An 18,106-nucleotide genomic window follows, 5' to 3' on the forward strand; every position below is an offset into this window, starting at 1 on the left:
GCGACAGCGATTAGCAAAGTGTTGAGCCTTCTCCTGTGACAACGTCAAATTGTCCACTACGTGGTTCCAAATCTGCTGCAACCTATCCACCACAGAATCCACCCCAGGACAGTCATAAGGTTCAACCTGACCTGAGGAAAAACGAGGATGAAAACCAGAATTACAAAAAAAAGGCGAAACCAAAGTAGCGGAACTAGCCCGATTATTGAGGGTGAACTCAGCCAATGGCAAAAAAGTCACCCAATCATCCTGATCAGCAGAAACAAAACATCTCAGATAAGTTTCCAAGGTCTGATTAGTACGTTCGGTTTGGCCATTCGTCTGAGGATGGAAGGCCGAAGAAAAAGACAAATCAATGCCCATCCTAGCACAAAAGGACCGCCAAAATCTGGACACAAACTGGGACCCTCTGTCAGACACAATGTTCTCCGGAATACCATGCAAACGGACCACATTCTGAAAAAACAGCGGAACCAAATTAGAGGAGGAGGGTAACTTAGGCAAAGGCACCAAATGGACCATTTTAGAAAAACGATCACAAACCACCCAGATGACAGACATCCTCTGAGAGACTGGAAGATCCGAAATAAAATCCATGGAAATATGCGTCCAAGGCCTCTTCGGGACAGGCAAAGGCAAAAGCAATCCACTGGCACGAGAACAGCAAGGCTTGGCCCGAGCACAAATCCCACAGGACTGCACAAAGGAACGCACATCCCGCGACAAAGAAGGCCACCAAAAGGACCTAGCCACCAAATCCCTGGTACCAAAGATCCCAGGATGACCCGCTAACACTGAAGAATGAACCTCGGAAATAACTACTGGTCCATCTATCCGGGACAAACAGTCTCTCCGGTGGACAACGGTCAGGTCTATCGGCCTGAAACTCCTGCAGCACCCGCCGCAAATCAGGGGAGATGGCGGACAAGATCACCCCCTCTCTGAGGATACCAGCCGGCTCAGAAACTCCCGGAGAGTCAGGTACAAAACTCCTAGAAAGGGCATCAGCCTTCACATTCTTTGAGCCCGGAAGGTATGAAACCACGAAATCAAAACGGGAGAAAAACAGCGACCATCGAGCTTGTCTAGGATTTAACCGCTTGGCAGACTCGAGATAAATCAAATTCTTGTGATCCGTCAAGACCACCACGCGATGCCTGGCTCCCTCAAGCCAATGTCGCCACTCCTCGAATGCCCACTTCATTGCCAACAACTCCCGATTACCAACATCATAATTTCGCTCGGCAGGCGAAAACTTTCTAGAAAAGAAAGCACACGGTCTCATCACCGAGCCATCAGAGCTTCTCTGTGACAAGACAGCCCCTGCTCCAATCTCAGAAGCATCAACCTCGACCTGAAAGGGAAGAGAGACATCAGGCTGACGCAAGACAGGAGCCGAAGAAAACCGACGTTTCAGCTCCTGAAAGGCCTCAACGGTCGCCGAAGACCAATTTGTCACATCAGCACCCTTTCTAGTCAAATCCGTCAAAGGCTTAACCACACTAGAAAAATTAGTGATGAAGCGACGGTAAAAATTAGCAAAGCCTAAGAACTTCTGAAGGCTCTTCACCGATGTAGGCTGAGTCCAGTCATAGATGGCCTGGACTTTAACTGGATCCATCTCGATAGTAGAAGGGGAAAAAATAAAGCCCAAAAAGGAAACCTTCTGGACTCCAAAGAGACATTTAGAGCCCTTCACAAACAAGGCATTGGCACGCAGGACCTGAAACACCATCCTGACCTGCTTCACATGAGACTCCCAATCATCAGAAAAGACCAAAATATCATCCAGGTACACAATCATGAATCTATCCAGATACTCTCGGAAGATGTCGTGCATGAAGGACTGAAACACGGAAGGGGCATTAGAAAGCCCAAAAGGCATCACCAAGTACTCAAAATGACCTTCGGGCGTATTAAATGCTGTATTCCATTCATCGCCCCGCTTTATATGCACAAGATTATAAGCTCCTCGAAGATCTATCTTGGTGAACCAACTAGCCCCCCTAATCCGAGCAAACAGATCGGACAGCAGAGGCAAAGGGTACTGAAATTTGACCGTGATTTTATTTAGAAGGCGATAATCTATACAGGGTCTCAGAGAACCATCCTTCTTGGCCACAAAAAAGAACCCTGCACCCAAAGGTGACGAGGACGGACGAATATGCCCTTTCTCCAAAGACTCCTTTATATAGCTCCGCATAGCGGTATGTTCTGGTACAGATAAATTAAAAAGTCGACCCTTAGGGAACTTACTACCAGGAATCAAATTTATGGCACAATCACAATCCCTATGAGGAGGTAGGGCACTGGATTTGGGCTCATCAAATACATCCTGGTAATCCGAGAAAAATTCAGGGACTTCAGAAGGAGTAGAAGAAGCAATTGACACCAAAGGAACATCGCCATGTACCCCTTGACAACCCCAACTTGACACAGACATCGCTTTCCAATCCAGGACTGGATTATGAACCTGCAGCCATGGCAGACCCAACACGACAACATCATGCAAATTATGTAACACCAGAAAGCGAATAACCTCCTGATGTGCAGGAGTCATACACATAGTCACTTGAGTCCAGTACTGAGGCTTATTCTTGGCCAATGGTGTAGCATCAATTCCCTTTAGTGGAATAGGGAATTGCAATGGCTCCAAGATAAAACCACAGCGCCTGGCAAATGACAAATCCATCAAATTCAGGGCAGCGCCTGAATCCACAAAAGCCATAACAGAGTAGGATGACAGAGAGCAAATCAAAGTAACAGACAAAATGAATTTAGGCTGTACAGTACCAATGGTGACAGACTTAGCGAACCTCGTTGTGCACTTAGAACAATCAGAGATAACATGAGTGGAGTCACCACAGTAAAAGCACAACCCATTCTGAAGTCTGTGATTTTGCCGTTCAATTCTGGTCAGAATCCTGTCACATTGCATAGACTCAGACTTCTGTTCAGAAAACACCGCCAGATGGTGCACAGGTTTGCGCTCCCGCAAACGCCGATCAATTTGAATGGCCAAAGACATTAACTCATTCAGACCCGCAGGCGTGGGGAACCCCACCATAACATCCTTAAGGGCTTCAGAAAGACCCTTTCTGAAAATCACTGCCAGGGCACACTCATTCCATTGAGTGAGCACAGACCACTTCCTAAACTTCTGACAGTAAACCTCTGCCTCATCCTGACCCTGAGAGAGAGCCAGCAAAATCTTTTCTGCCTGGTCTACTAGATTAGGTTCCTTATAAAGCAATCCAAGCGCCAGAAAAAACGCATCCACATTTAGCAATGCAGGATCTCCTGGCGCCAAGGAGAATGCCCAATCTTGAGGGTCACCACGTAACAAAGAAATAATAATTTTAACTTGCTGAGCAGGGTCACCAGAGGAATGAGGTCTCAGAGAAAGAAAAAATTTGCAATTATTTTTGAAATTCAAAAACCTAGATCTATCTCCAGAGAACAGCTCAGGAATTGGTATTTTAGGTTCTGACATAGGACTGCGAACTACATAATCCTGAATGCTTTGTATCCTTGTAGCAAGCTGATCCACACAAGAAGACAGACCTTGAATGTCCATATCTGCAGCTGAGTCCTGAACCACCCAGAGATTAAGGGGAGGAGAGAGGCTAAACACACTGCAAAGGAAAAAAAAAAACCTCAGAGCTTCTCTTATCCCTCTTTTGCGGTGCATTAACACTTTACGGGCCTGCTGTACTGTTATGATCCTGGTGGTAAGGAACACATGAACTGACCTCATGGGTAAACCAAAAATAAGGACAAGCTCCGGGAATGTGGGAACTTTACTGACCGCAATTCTGATCCTATCAACAAACACTATAGGCAGCCGTGGAGCGTTCCTAATTCGGCCTAGACGCCTCGTTCACAGCCTGAGAAACTAGCTACCCCTACAGAGAAACAAAGCCTCACTTGCCTCAGAGAAATTTTCCCCAAAGTGTAAGCAGCCCCCCACAAATAATAACGGTGAGTTTAAGGGGAAAACACAAACATAGAAATGAAAATAGGTTTTAGCAAATGAGGCCCGCTAGTAACTAAATAGTCAGAAGATAGCAAGGAATCTGTGCGGTCAGTATAAAATACTACAAAAGTATCCACGCAGAGAATACAAAAAGACCCCCACACCGACTCACGATGTGAGGGGCGCAACTCCGCACCCCAGAGCTTCCAGCTAGCAATCAAATAGCATATAAGCAAGCTGGACTGAACTCATAACATACTGAGACACATTTTCAAATAGCAATGAACAAAAATGGACTAGCATGAACTTAGCTTCTCCACGAGGAGACAGGTCACAAGGGAAGTCCCAGAGAGATCTGAACCAGTACTGAATACAACGACAGCAGGCAACAAGTAAAGGTCCAGATGGAGTTAAATAGGCAGCAGGCCTAGCAGGAAACGAGGCAGCTGAAGTCCAGCTACAGACCAGCAGTAACACTAAAAGCCACCAGAGGGAGCCCATGAACAGAACTCAGAAAGTACCACTCATGACCACAGGAGGGAGCCCGAGAACGGAATTCACAACACCGCGGCTTCCCTGCAGAGATAGACATGTGGTATGTCTCTCCAGACCACAGCACGTCTCCGCAAGAAAATTTTCACTTCTACAATGTATTAGACTCAGTGATTCTGCACGTTTCCGTGAACACATGCAGAATCACCTGCGTTCAAAAGCCAGCAGCACTTTGGACACAGTGGATATGTGCAGCATCGAAACCGTTGCCAATTACTGACCGTGTGCACATACCCTTACAAATGCTTAAAACAACTATTTATTGCTCACAAATTAACAAATTACTATTTCCAAAATAGGGAGTGTGAGGTTAATGTATCTTTAAAGACCATGCATGATGCAGTATTGCAGTAACAGCCAAAGCACTAACATTGTTCATAGCTCCTAGCTTAAATTGTGCATGTGTGAGCTCTGGAAGAACTAGTCATCATTGTTGGTTACGTGTAAAGAAAATTAAACTACATAATAGTTTTCACTGTTACTATGACTTTCATGAAAGCTGATCTTTCATTATTATGAGGAACGTTGGCAGTTTTTCTAAAATACAGGACTACTGTTTTCTGTGAGAAGGACGGCATTTGTCCTAATCACAGGAATTGTGGTGATTTGGGTTGTACACAATGTGTTATTTGCAAACATTGTATTTGGAAGAAAATATTTCAACTGGATTTTAAAGATTTGTATTTTATTTAACTATTCTAACTACTCGCAGTGCTCAACACCATGGCAGGTTAAGCTTGGATCTGAGTCATAAACACCCCAGTGAATACTGTGATACCTCCCGTCCAAGGGTACCACATGGCTCAAACTCTCTGCCATCAAGTGCACGTTTAGGTAAGCAATCTTATGCTTTGTTACTTATGATATTTTCTCATCCGTGTCATTGGGGATGTAGATACTTTTGAGTGCAGCTGCTGCTACCATATTAGGAGGCAGACACTTAATAGTAAGGCAGTCCTGCTGGTACACCGGGGGAGCCAAAGCAAAGAGAATAAACTTGTGGAAACAGTATTTCAGAGTTAAGTGACTACAGAAACAAAAAAAACATGACCATGTGATATTTCGGTTTTTCTTTTTTAATAAATTTGCAAACATTTCTACATTTCAGTTTTTTTTCAGTTAAGATGGGGTGCAGAGTGTACATTAATGAGAAAAATTAACTTATTTAAATTTACCAAATAGATGCAATGAAACAAAGGGTGAAAAATATAAAGGGGTCTGAATACTTTCCGTACCCACTGTACTTTGGAATTGATTAGAAAGTGTCTTAGTAAACATCCCATTTTTTGTTTGTTAAATAGTAGCAACATTTATAACTTTTTTTTAAAATATTCAAGTTCCCTTTTTTTATTCTAAGCAGATCAGTGGGGGCTCGGACCAGAGATCCCTTGTGATCACTCTAAAAACTCTGCTAGAGGTGCACAGCTGAATCAATAGGAGCACGCATCTCTTGCCTGACAGCACACACAGAGCGGGGTACAGATTCAAAAGAGATCCTAAGGCTTCTTTCACACTTCTGTCTTCCAAATCTGCACAGGATCCGTCAAGACGTTGAAATGACGGATCCTGTGCAGATTGTGGAAAACGTGTGCACTGGGCCCGTCTTTCTGACTGACCCGTCGAGGCTATGTGCACCTGTTGTGTATGCGTCTTCGCAGCGGTTTTCCGCTGCAAAAACGCATACACAACACAAACCAGGTTAAAAAAAATAAAAAAATTGCAGTATTCTCACCTACCGAGTCCCGCGCAGCAATGCTCCTCGCAGCTAGCGTTCCTAGTAATACATTGCGAAATCTCACGAGAAGTCGTGGTCTTGCGAGACCGCGACTTTTCGCGAGATTTCGCAATGTATTACTAGGAACGCTAGCTGGGGCGGCGTAGCTGCCGAGAGCATCGGTGACGTTGCGCGGGAACACCTGTAGGTGAGAATATTGAATTTTGATTTTTTTTAAATTATTTTTAACATTATATCTTGTTACTATTGATGCTGCATAGGCAGCATCAATAGTAAAAAGAGAGAGGGAGCAAGCGAGAGAGTATTTCCCTGACGGGAAATTCTTCCACGCATGCTCAGTTTGAAAAGACGGGACCCATCGCTGGATTCCAAGCTGACCGATTTTCCGACGTGCAGAAAAAACGTTCCTCTGAACGTTTTCTCTGCCCGACTGACTGTTTTTTTACGCAGGATCCAGTGCACGACGGATGAAATGGATGGCCATCCTTCACAATCCGTCGCTAATACCAGTCTATGGGATAATGGAGGATCCTGCAAATTTTTTTGCAGGATCCTGCATTCTCAAAAATCAACGGATTGTAACGGGAGCTGAAAGACGGAAGTGTGAAAGAGGCCTAAGCTAAAAAGCTTCTTAAGGTCGGAGTCATATTAGAGAGGAATACAGATGAGTGCTATGCAAGAAAAAAATCACATAGCACTCGGCCCAATGTTAATCTATGGGGCAGCTCCCATCATTAGTTTTTTTCTTGGCCATATTATACATGCGAGTAAAATTGCAGCATGCTGCGATTTGCACCGTATATCGGCCGAGACTCTCCAATGAACGTTTATGGGTGCTAGAAAAACTCGCACACCACACAGACCATCAGTGTTACTTGTGAAAAATACGCACCCGTGTCCTTTCGAAAAGCCAGCAATTCTGTGCGGTGTACAGTAAAATCACACTGACAGGTTGGAATAGAACAGACAAAATAAATGTATATACATAGCATAGGTGTATGTGTATATATATATATATATATATATATATATATATATATATATATGTCAGTGACACATATATATATATATATATATATATATATATATATATATATATATATATATATATATATATATATATATATAGTACAGACCAAAAGTTTGGACACACCTTCTCATTTAAAGATTTTTCTGTATTTTCATGACTATGGAAATTGTACATTCACACTGAAGGCATCAAAACTATGAATTAACACATGTGGAATTATATACTTAACAAAAAAGTGTGAAATAACTGAAAATATGTCTTAGATTCTAGGTTCTTCAAAGTAGCCACCTTTTGCTTTGATGACTGCTTTGCACACTCTTGGCATTCTCTTGATGAGCTTCAAGAGGTAGTCACCGGGAATGGTTTTCACTTCACAGGTGTGCCCTGTCAGGTTTAATAAGTGGGATTTCTTGCCTTATAAATGGGGTTGGGACCATCAGTTGTGTTGTGCAGAAGTCTGGTGAATACACAGCTGATAGTCCTACTGAGTAGACTGTTAGAATTTGTATTAAGGCAAGAAAAAAGCAGCTAAGTAAAGAAAAACGAGTGGCCATCATTACTTTAAGAAATGAAGGTCAGTCAGCCCGAAAAATTGGGAAAACTTTGAAAGTTTGCCTAAGTGCAGTGGCAAAAACCATCAAGCGCTACAAATAAACTGGCTCACATGAGGACCGCCCCAGGAAAGGAAGACCAAGAGTCACCTCTGCTTCTGAGGATAAGTTTATCCGAGTCACCAGCCTCAGAAATTGCAGGTTAACAGCAGCTCAGATTAGAGACCAGGTCAATGCCACACAGAGTTCTAGCAGCAGACACATCTCTACAACAACTGTTAAGAGGAGACTTTGTGCAGCAGGCCTTCATGGTAAAATAGTTGCTATGATACCACTGCTAAGGACAGGCAACAAGCAAAAGAGACTTGCTTGGGCTAAAGAACAGAAGAAATGGACATTAGACCAGTGGAAATCTGTGCTTTAGTCTGATGAGTCCAAATTTGAGATCTTTGGTTCCAACCACCGTGTCTTTGTGCGATGCAGAAAAGGTGAACAGATGGACTGTACATGCCTGGTTCCTACCGAGAAGCATGGAGGAGGAGGTGTGATGGTGTGGGGGTGCTTTGCTGGTGACACTGTTGGGGATTTATTCAACATTGAAGGCATACTGAACCAGCATGGCTACCACAGCATCTTGCAGCGGCATACTATTCCATCCGGTTTGCGTTTAGTTGGACCATCATTTATTGTTCAACAGGACAATGACCCCAAACACACCTCCAGGCTGTGTAAGGGCTATTTGACCAAGAAGGAGAGTGATGGGGTGCTACGCCAGATGACCTGGCCTTCCTCTCTTGCCAGAAAACGCAGGTGCGGATTTGATGTGTTTTTTTTATGCATTTTTGATGCCTTTTTTTCATGCAGATTTGTATGAATTTTTGAAAGCTAAATAAAGATGTCATTTCTTGTCCAACCTCTTCATTTACATTCTCCATTGAAGAATAAAGTTTACACATACAGAAAGATATATCTATAGATAGATAGATCTATAGAAAAATAGATATACAGTATCTATAGATCTATCTATAGATATATCTATTTATCTATAGATCTATCTATCTATCTATAGATCTATCTATCTATCTATAGATATACAGGTTAAAAAATTGGAACAGCACCAAACACAGTACCTTAACAAATTGCACGCATCCCCAGCCAGCAATCTCAGAAGGCTCCTTGCAATAGTAGAAAAAAAAGGGGAAAAAGCACAGCAGACTTCCAGAAAAAAAAAGTGATGTTTATTGCCCAAATGGCGTGGCGACGTTTTGGATTCGGCTTGAAAAAGGATTGTATCCGAAACATCGCCACACCATTTGGGCAATAAACATCACTTTTTTTTCTGGAAGTCTGCTGTGCTGTTTCCCCTTTTTTTCTACTATCTATAGATATATCTATCTATCCATCTATCTTTCTATCTATTTATCTATACGTATTCACAATGAGTTGCCCACGCCTCCTGAAGAAGCAGTGTGAAACGCGCGTCGAGGCAGAGGGATGCCGAGACGATTCCACATGGCTGCACGTCAGGTAATAGAACTGTCCTGTATTTATCATTTAGAGCAAAATCATCATACAACTAAGTATATACAGGCACAGGGGGACAAATATAGATTCATCCTGCAATGTAGGAATGCCTAGGTAGTCTCTATTTTTCGTTCTCACATATATAATATTAAGGGATTTTACTCAAGTAATAAGAGATGTTCAGTTTACTGCTCTTGTGGTCAATGTTTTGGAATACCCTATGGTAATGAAGTCCCTCGTCATAGGACTTAGTACCCTTCCTTTTATGTAACTCCTTGTTTTTAAGGTTTATTAATAAAAGTGATACTTTATACATAAGTACTACTTGGGGGATCATTTCTTATTGTTGTTTGGTCACCATTAAGTGATAAGCTATTTATCTATACATATATCTATCTATTTATCTATAGATGTATCTTTCGATATATCTATCCATCTAGCTATAGATATATCTATCTATAGATAGATAATACCAAGCCAGATGTTTAGTAATAAACATAATAAAATGGTACTTAAAGAGTTAAATAAAGACACACACACACAAAATCTGCGTTGGCTGGGTACACACTTGCAAGAAACTCGCACGAGTCTCGCACCTCAATACCCAGACCTTCCACTGGGACCGGAGCGTTCAGCTACATAGAAATACATGCAGCTGCACACTCTGGTTCCAAGTGCCGGCGGCAGTGCCGGGTATTGAGGTGCGAGACTCGTGCGAATTTCTCGCAAGTGTGACGCTGGCCTTAAACGCAATATCTGTTTAATTAAAAAAAATGGAAAAAAAAATTGCTTGGGCTCCAGCGCAATTTTCAAGTCCAGAGTGGGAAAACCAGCGACTGGGGGCCGATGTTTGTAGCCTGGGAAGGGGTTAATACATATGGAGCTTCCCAGGCTATGAATATCAACCCACAGCTGTATATTTAGCCTTTATTGGCTGTTAAAATAGGGGGACCCCCCAAATAAAAATGACGTGAGTTCCCCCTATAATTTATAGCCAGAAAGGCTATGCATACAGCTGCGGGCTATTATTCATAGCCTAGAGAGGGGCCATGGATATTGCCCCACCCCGGCTACAAATACCAGCTCCCAGCCGCCCCAGAAATGTAGCAGTGGCATATGGGGTAATAAGTAGACAATGTCACCTTTGTATTGTAAGGTGACTCACAAGTCTGGTTAGTAATGGAGAGGCATCAATAAGACACCTATCCATTGCTAATCCTATAGTAGTGAAAGAGTTAAAAAAAGACAGCCAGAAAAAATTATTTTAATATTCTTAATTTCACCATACTTGCAACCACGCCTAATTCCCTGAAGCCATCGATCACCTGCAAAAAATAAAAAATAATAAACGTACCGTATACTCCCGGTCCAACGTTGTCCAATTAATGAGTGCCCCAAGACGATCTCCCCTATAGAACAGTGACATCGGGTGATGTCACTGCTCTATAGGCCTCCTGTGATGCACTGACAGGAGATAATGGCTCCTGCAGTGCATTGCTGAAGAGGTTACCTGAGAGTTCATTCTCTCGCTTTGCGGCAATGCTGCGTGGGAATTTTCTCACACAGTGTTGCCGGCAAGAGAATGAACTTAAGTGACATCATACCTGGCAGCAGCGGAGGGATATACAGTACATCGTGGAATATTACCCCCCGCTGTCAGCTCATCGCGGGACCCTGTAGAGCACGCGCATCTCCCGATATCACTGTTCTACACGGGACACTCGTTAACTGGACTACGGCAGAAAGGTAAGTATAGGTTGGTTTATTATGTTATTTTTATTACAGGAGAATCAAGGGCTTCCGGGACTAGTTGATTGGTAAGTATGTACTCTGTTATGTGTTGTATGTTATGTGTATGTACTGTATATTATAAGTTGTATATTCTGTTTGTTTTTTTTGTTTTTTACTACTGAACACAGCTATTGTCTGATGGGACTACTTTCCCATCATCGGCAATGCTGTAACTGTGAGCATTCATTGCCGGATGGGAGCAATAATCCCATCAGACAATGGATGCCTACACAGACACACACACACAAGGACACACGCACACACAGACACAGATTAATGCAGACACCTGCACGCACATACACGCACATAGCTCCGCCCACACACTTCCCTCCTCCAGATCTTCAGCGTTTCATCCGCAGCTAAACCGCAGATCTTTTTTACATCTGCGGGTTTGCTGTGGATATGCCTGACTCAATGAAAGTCAGTGGGTGCAGAAACGCTGCAGATCCGCCAAAAGAATTTACATGCTGCAGATATGAACATGTGCACAACAAATGTCAATTTCATATAGACTAACATTGGCTGTGCACTACACTGCAATTTGATGCAAATCCGTGCGGCCAAAAACGCAGCGGAAATGCATCAAAATACTTAACGTGTGCACATAGCCTAACAGTAAACAACAGCACACATTTTGACATGTGACACGTCCCTGAATTGTGTTTCAGCCTCAATCTCACGCTGTCTTCAGATTGCATAGCAAAAACCTGCTAACAGATTCCCTTTATCCCCTTCCCGACCTGTGACACAGCATATGCGTCATGAAAGTCGGTGCTAATCCGACCTGTGACGCATATACTGTGTCACAGAATGATCGTGTCCCTGCAGATCGGGTGAAAGGGTTAACTAATTTCACCCGACCTGCAGGGACAGGGGGAGTGGTGCTTCAGCCCAGGGGGGGTGGCTTCGCCCCCCCATGGCTACAATCGCTCTGATTGGCTGTTGAAAGTGACGTTTCACTTTAATTCAGAGTAATCGTAATGTTTCACCAATAAAAATTGGTGAAATATTACAATCCAGCCATGGCCGATGCTGCAATATCATCGGCCATGGCTGGAGACCGTGATCTGCCCCTGCCACCGCCCCCGTCCTCCGTCCGGTCTTCTGCTGTCCTCTGCTCCCCTCCGTCCTCCTGTCCGCTCCCCCCCAGTCTGATCTCAGCCCCCCATGGTCCAATCTCACCCCCGCATACTTACAGAGCTCCGGTGTCTCTCCCGGTGTCCGTCCTTCTCCATGGGCGCCACCATCTTCCAAAATGGCGGGCGCATATGCCCGCCGGCAGATTAATTCCAGGTACATTCCAGGTCACATCGCTGTGACTATCACAGTGATCAAAATAAAAACAATAAATAAACCCCTCCTTTATCACCCTCATAGGTAGGGACAATAATACAATGAAGAAAATATGTTTACTTTTATTTTTCCACTAGGGTTAGGGTTAGAACTAGGGTTAGGGTTAGAACTAGGGTTAGGGTTAGAACTAGGGTTAGAATTAGGGTTCGGGTTAGAATTAGGGTTAGAACTAGGGTTAGGGATAAAACTAGGGTTAGAGTTAGAATTAGGGTTAGGGTTCCAATTAGGGTTGCAATTAGGGTTAGGGTTGCAATTAGGGTTAGGGTTGCAATTATCAATAGGGTTAGAATTAGGGTTAGGGTTGCAATTAGGGTTAGGATTGCAATTAGGGTTAGGGTTAGAATTAGGGTTAGGGTTAGAATTAGGGTTAGAATTAGGCTATGTGCACGGTGCGGATGTGGCTGCGGATCCGCAGCGGATTGGCTGCTGCGGATTCGTAGGAGTTTTCCATTACGTTTACAGTACCATGTAAACCTATGGAAAACTAAATCCGCTGTGCCATGGTGCGGAAAATACCGCGCGGAAACATATCAATTCTTTGTGTGGATTCCGCAGCGTTTTACACCTGTTCCTCGTTTGGAATCCGCAGGTGAAATCCGCACAAAAAACACTGGAAATCCACGGTAAATCCGCAGGTAAAATGCAGTGCGCTTTACCTGCGGATTTTTCAAAAACTGCGGAAAAATCCTTACACGAATCCGCAACGTGGGCACATAGCCTTAGGGTTAGGTTTGGAATTAGAGTTATGGTTGAAATTAGGGTTAGGATTGAAAATAGGGTTAAGATTAGGATTAGGGGTGTGTTGGGGTTAGGTTTGTGGATAGGAAAATGGTTAGGGTTGGGATTAGGGTTAAGGTTGTGCTGGGGTTGTGGTTAGGGTTGGGATTAGGGTTAGGGGTGTGTTGGGGTTAGGGTTGTGGTTAGGGGTGTGTTGGGGTTAGGGTTGTGATTAGCGTTATGGCTAGAGTTGGGATTAGGGTAGGGGTGTGTTGGGGTTAGTGTTGGAGTTAGAATTGAGGGGTTTCCACTGTTTAGGCACATCAGGGGTCTACAAACGCGACATGTCGCCACCATTGATTCCAGCCAATCTTGCGCTCAAAAAGTCAAATGGTGCTCCCTCCTTTCCGAGCCCCGACGTGCGCCCAAACAGTGGTTTACCCAAACATATGGGGCATAAGCGTACTCAGTAAAAATTGCACAACAACTTTTGGGGTCTAATTTCTCCTGTTACCCTTGGGAAAATAACAAAATGGGGGCTAAAAACTTATTTTTGTGGGGAAAAAAATGATTTTTTATTTTCACGGATCTGCGTTATAAATTTCTGTGAAGCACTTGGGGGTTCAAAGTGCTCACCACACACCTAGCTAAGTTCCTTGGGGGGGTGTCAGGACTCTGAACATTTTTTATTACCTTTTGTGCATTACTGCCCTTTTCCAAGATGGCGTCTTTGGTCTCATGTGCACTGTGTCTTCCGGCTATAAAACTCCACCCCAGCCTTCAGTCTGTGCTAGAGTATTCTGCCTTGCATCCAGCTCCTGACCCTGGTGACTTCATGGCTATAAACCTGCTCCTGTGAACCTGTGGGGTGATCCTGCTACTCTGCTCTGAGTTCCTGCTGCATACACCAGTTCCAGTAATCCTCCTTCATCTGCTGCTTGTGTTTACTTCCATTTGCATTTGCTGGACATGTAAGCTGTTGCTGCTCTGCAAGAACCTGAGACTATTACCCAGGCCTCCCTGGTTGAGCTAAGATATTATTTGAACTGCCTTATAAGCATATCTATCTGTGTTTTGGACTAAGCAAGAACTTATTCGTGTCAAGTATCCTCAAGAATAATTGTGCTTCATAGACTTTCTGCGTGATTGCATTCTCCTCTGAAGTTTCCTATAGACTGCTAAGCTGCGTTTAATATTTACACCAAGTGTTGTGGAAGTGAGTTTCTATCTGCACCTGTTTGAATCACCGTGTGATAATATAGACTTTACCACTTATAAAACTGTGTCCTGTAGTTGTCTTGTTCCACGCAAAGAGCCTCCTGAGTTTCCCCTATAATTATTACAGGATACTCTAGCCTGTTGTGAACTATATTTGTTGGCTCCCTCTTGTGGTCACTAGCGGTATGGCACTTGGATTATCCTTCCCCAGGTTGGTACCCACCTGGTTCGTTAGGCCTTGGGTGTTCCTATTTAGACTTCCTGGAAACTCAGTCTAGTGCCTGGAATCGATGTAATCAGTCTATGTCTGTTTTCCTCCTGACTCCTGGTCCCTGAGTTTTGCAAGATAAGCTAAGTTCTGCTTTCTTATTTTTGTCCTTTTGCATTTGCTCTTGTTTTGTTCCAGCTTGTTCAAAATGTGATTTCTGTTTTTGCTGGAAGCTCTAGGGGGCTGATATTCTCCCCCCACACCGTTAGTCGGTGCGGGGGTTCTTGGATCTTCAGCGTGGATATTTTTATAGGGTTTTTTGCTGACCGCATAAGTCCTCTTCCTATTTTCTGCTATTAATTAGTGGGCCTCTCTTTGCTAAATCTAGTTCATTCTTACGTTTGTCTTTTCTTCTTACCTCACCGTTATTATTTGTTGTGGGCTTGTATAATAACTTTGGGGTCTTTTCTCTGGAGGCAAGTGAGGTCTTATTTTCTCTGAAAGGGTTAGTTAGTTCTCCGGCTGGTGCGAGACGTCTAGAATCAACGTAGGTACGTTCCCCGGCTACTTCTAGTTGTTGTGCCAGGATCAGATATGCGGTCAGCCAAGTTACCACTTCCCTATGAGCTGGTTTTTGTGTTTGCGGACTTAGCTGGAACTCCTGAGATCCTCTACCACTAGGATCATAACACTAGCCTAAAAAAAAAAAGAGACTGCTGGAGCAATGACTGCAGAGAGCAGACTAGAACAGGTGTTTTCCATAATTATGTCACTGCAGAAAGATGTGGAAGGTCTGCAAAAGAAGTTTGGAAGCTTTGAACACAATCAACAAGTGTTTGGACAGACTTTGCAGGACTTAAGCACCCGCATGGCAGCCCAGGAAAACAAACTTGCTGGCATAGAGTCCCAGTATGGACGGGCTTTTCAAGACATAAGCACGCAAATAGCTGCAAAAGCAACTTTTCCCTCTGGGCAACCGCCACCAGCTAGCCCACCTAAGTTGCCCCCATTCAGATTTAATGGTGATCGCGACAAATTTCGTGGCTTTGTGAATCAATGTATGCTATATTTTGATGTGCATGCTGACCGTTTTCCTAATAATAGATCCAAAGTATTGTGTGTAATAATGCTGCTGACCACACGAGCGCTCACCTGGGCGAATCCGATGATTGAGTCTCGTGACCAACGGTTAAATAACTTGGATGATTTCTTGGCCGCTATGGCATTAATGTTTGATGATCCTAATCGCCGTGCAACCGCTGAATCTGCTTTATTGTCTTTACGCCAGCAAAACGTTCTGTTATTGAGTATGCTATTGAATTCAGGAGATTAGCGGTAGTTACCAATTTGGACAGTTATGCACAATTGCCTATTTTTAAAGGGGTCTGTCTAGTATTGTAAAATATGAACTAGCTCGCTCTGAGTCACCACAAGAGCTAGAGACATTTATACAGCATTGTGTGTGCATTGACATTCGCCTTACTGAGCGTAGGCAGGAGAAGTTTGCTGCATATAACCGTATTTCTAACTTTTCCCTTCCTTCCAAAGAGCCTGCAGGTAAAACATCTCGGGAGGTGGAGGAGGTCCCCATGCAAATTGATTCCATTCAGAGGCACGAGATCAATGAGCGCCGGGAGCATCGCCTTCGTGAAAGTCTATGTTTCTACTGCGGCCAGTCTGACCACTTCTTGATCAATTGTCCTAAGTGTCCTAGACAGCCTAAGAAGGTGCTGGCAGCAGTAGGGGAGTATGACAACTGTGATGATGAATCTGACATCTCTGAATGTAGCCTGCCTTTAAACGCTGTATTCCATTCACTTTCTATGACTTCACCCCCCAAGGAGCTTAAGGAAAAGAACTCTCACTGTTCTCTCCCTATTAAGATCCTGTGTTCAGGACTGTGGATTTCCAGTGCAGCTATGATTGACTGGTGCAGGTGGCAATTTCATGGATATCACATTTGCCAAGGAACATGGTATTGAAATTCAGCAAAGAGCCTCTCCAATTACCATGGAAACAGTGGATGGGTCACCTTTAATCTCTGGGCCTGTGGATCAGGAGACCGTACCCCTTGAAATTTTGTTGGAGCCTAATCATCAGGAGCAACTTTCTTTCTTGCTAATTTCTTCTCCTCATTTTCCTGTGATTTTAGGCATTCCTTGGTTGCGTTCTCAGAACCCAATTATCAACTGGGAGACCAAGGAGATTATCTTTCCAACAAGGAGCAACTCAGCGTTAACAGAAGCTGTCCCTGAGTCCACGGCTACGGAACCACATGTACAGGTATTTTCTTTACCTCCAGCATATACAGAGTTCTCTGACATCTGTGACAAGAAGAATGCAGATCAGCTTCCTCCACACAGGCATTATGACTGTCCCATTGAGTTGCTTCCTGGGGCAGCTATTCCTTTTGTTAACGCATACCCTTTGGCGGCACCTGAGCTTCAAGCCTTAAAGGAGTATATTGATGAAAATCTGGCCAAAGGCTTCATACGTCCTTCTTCCTCACCAGCAGGGGCACCTATCTTTTTTGTAAAGAAGGATGGGACCATGAGACCCTGTGTTGACTATCGGGAACTCAATAAGGTAACCGTGCGAAACCGTTACCCTTTGCCTCTGATTCCCGAATTACTGGAAAGAGTCCGCCATGCTAAGGTGTTCTCTAAACTGGATCTTCGTGGGGCTTATAATTTGGTGTGTATTCATCCAGGGGATGAGTGGAAGACAGCATTCAGATGCCGGTATGGACACTTTGAATCTCTTGTGATGCCCTTCGGCCTTTGTAACGCCCCTGCAACGTTTCAACACCTTGCTAATGAGATTTTCAGAGATTTGTTGGACCAGTTTGTGGTGATCTATTTGGACGATATACTAATCTTTTCTGGCTCTCTACAGGAATATGAAGAACATGTCAAAACTGTTTTAAGACGTCTGAAAGAGAACCATCTGTATATTAATCCGGAGAAATGCGAGTTCCATCGTTCTAAGATACAGTTCTTAGGTTATATCATCTCTCCCCAGGGGCTGAACATGGAATCTGGTAAGATTCAGGCTATCCTTGACTGGCCGGTACTCAAGAACGTTAAGGAGATCCAACGTTTTATTGGTTTTACAAATTTCTACAGACGCTTCATTCGAAATTTTTCTGATATTGTCTGTCCCATTACTTCCTTGACAAAGAAGGAAAGGCCCTTTAAGTGGTCATCACAGGCTCAAGAAGCTTTTGATCAGCTTAAGATCTGTTTCACATCAGCACCGCTGTTGATACACCCAGATCCAACACTTTCTTTAATTGTGGAGGTGGACGCTTCTGATAATGCTTTGGGGGCTGTTCTCTCCCAAAGAACTGGAAAGAAGGGTCTGCTACATCCTTGTGCTTTCTTTTCCCATAGACTAACCTCAGCAGAGAAGAATTACGACGTGGGAGACAAGGAATTGCTGGCTATTATTG

At 43.8% G+C, this 18,106-nt stretch overlaps 1 protein-coding gene across 3 annotated transcripts in view; it reads left to right on the forward strand.

Moving 5' to 3' along the window:
- DLG5 (discs large MAGUK scaffold protein 5) overlaps nt 1-18,106 on the forward strand; it is a 491,099-nt gene that overhangs the window by 302,145 nt on the left and 170,848 nt on the right. For all 3 annotated transcript variants that reach the window (XM_077259413.1, XM_077259411.1, XM_077259412.1), the window contains exon 19: nt 5,241-5,362. In XM_077259413.1, coding sequence (XP_077115528.1) covers nt 5,241-5,362 — 122 coding nt within the window. The remainder of the gene's footprint in view (nt 1-5,240; nt 5,363-18,106) is intronic.

This window comes from Ranitomeya variabilis, chromosome 4 (assembly GCF_051348905.1).
Source record: "Ranitomeya variabilis isolate aRanVar5 chromosome 4, aRanVar5.hap1, whole genome shotgun sequence".
In the NCBI taxonomy this organism is placed as follows: Eukaryota; Metazoa; Chordata; class Amphibia; order Anura; family Dendrobatidae; genus Ranitomeya; species Ranitomeya variabilis.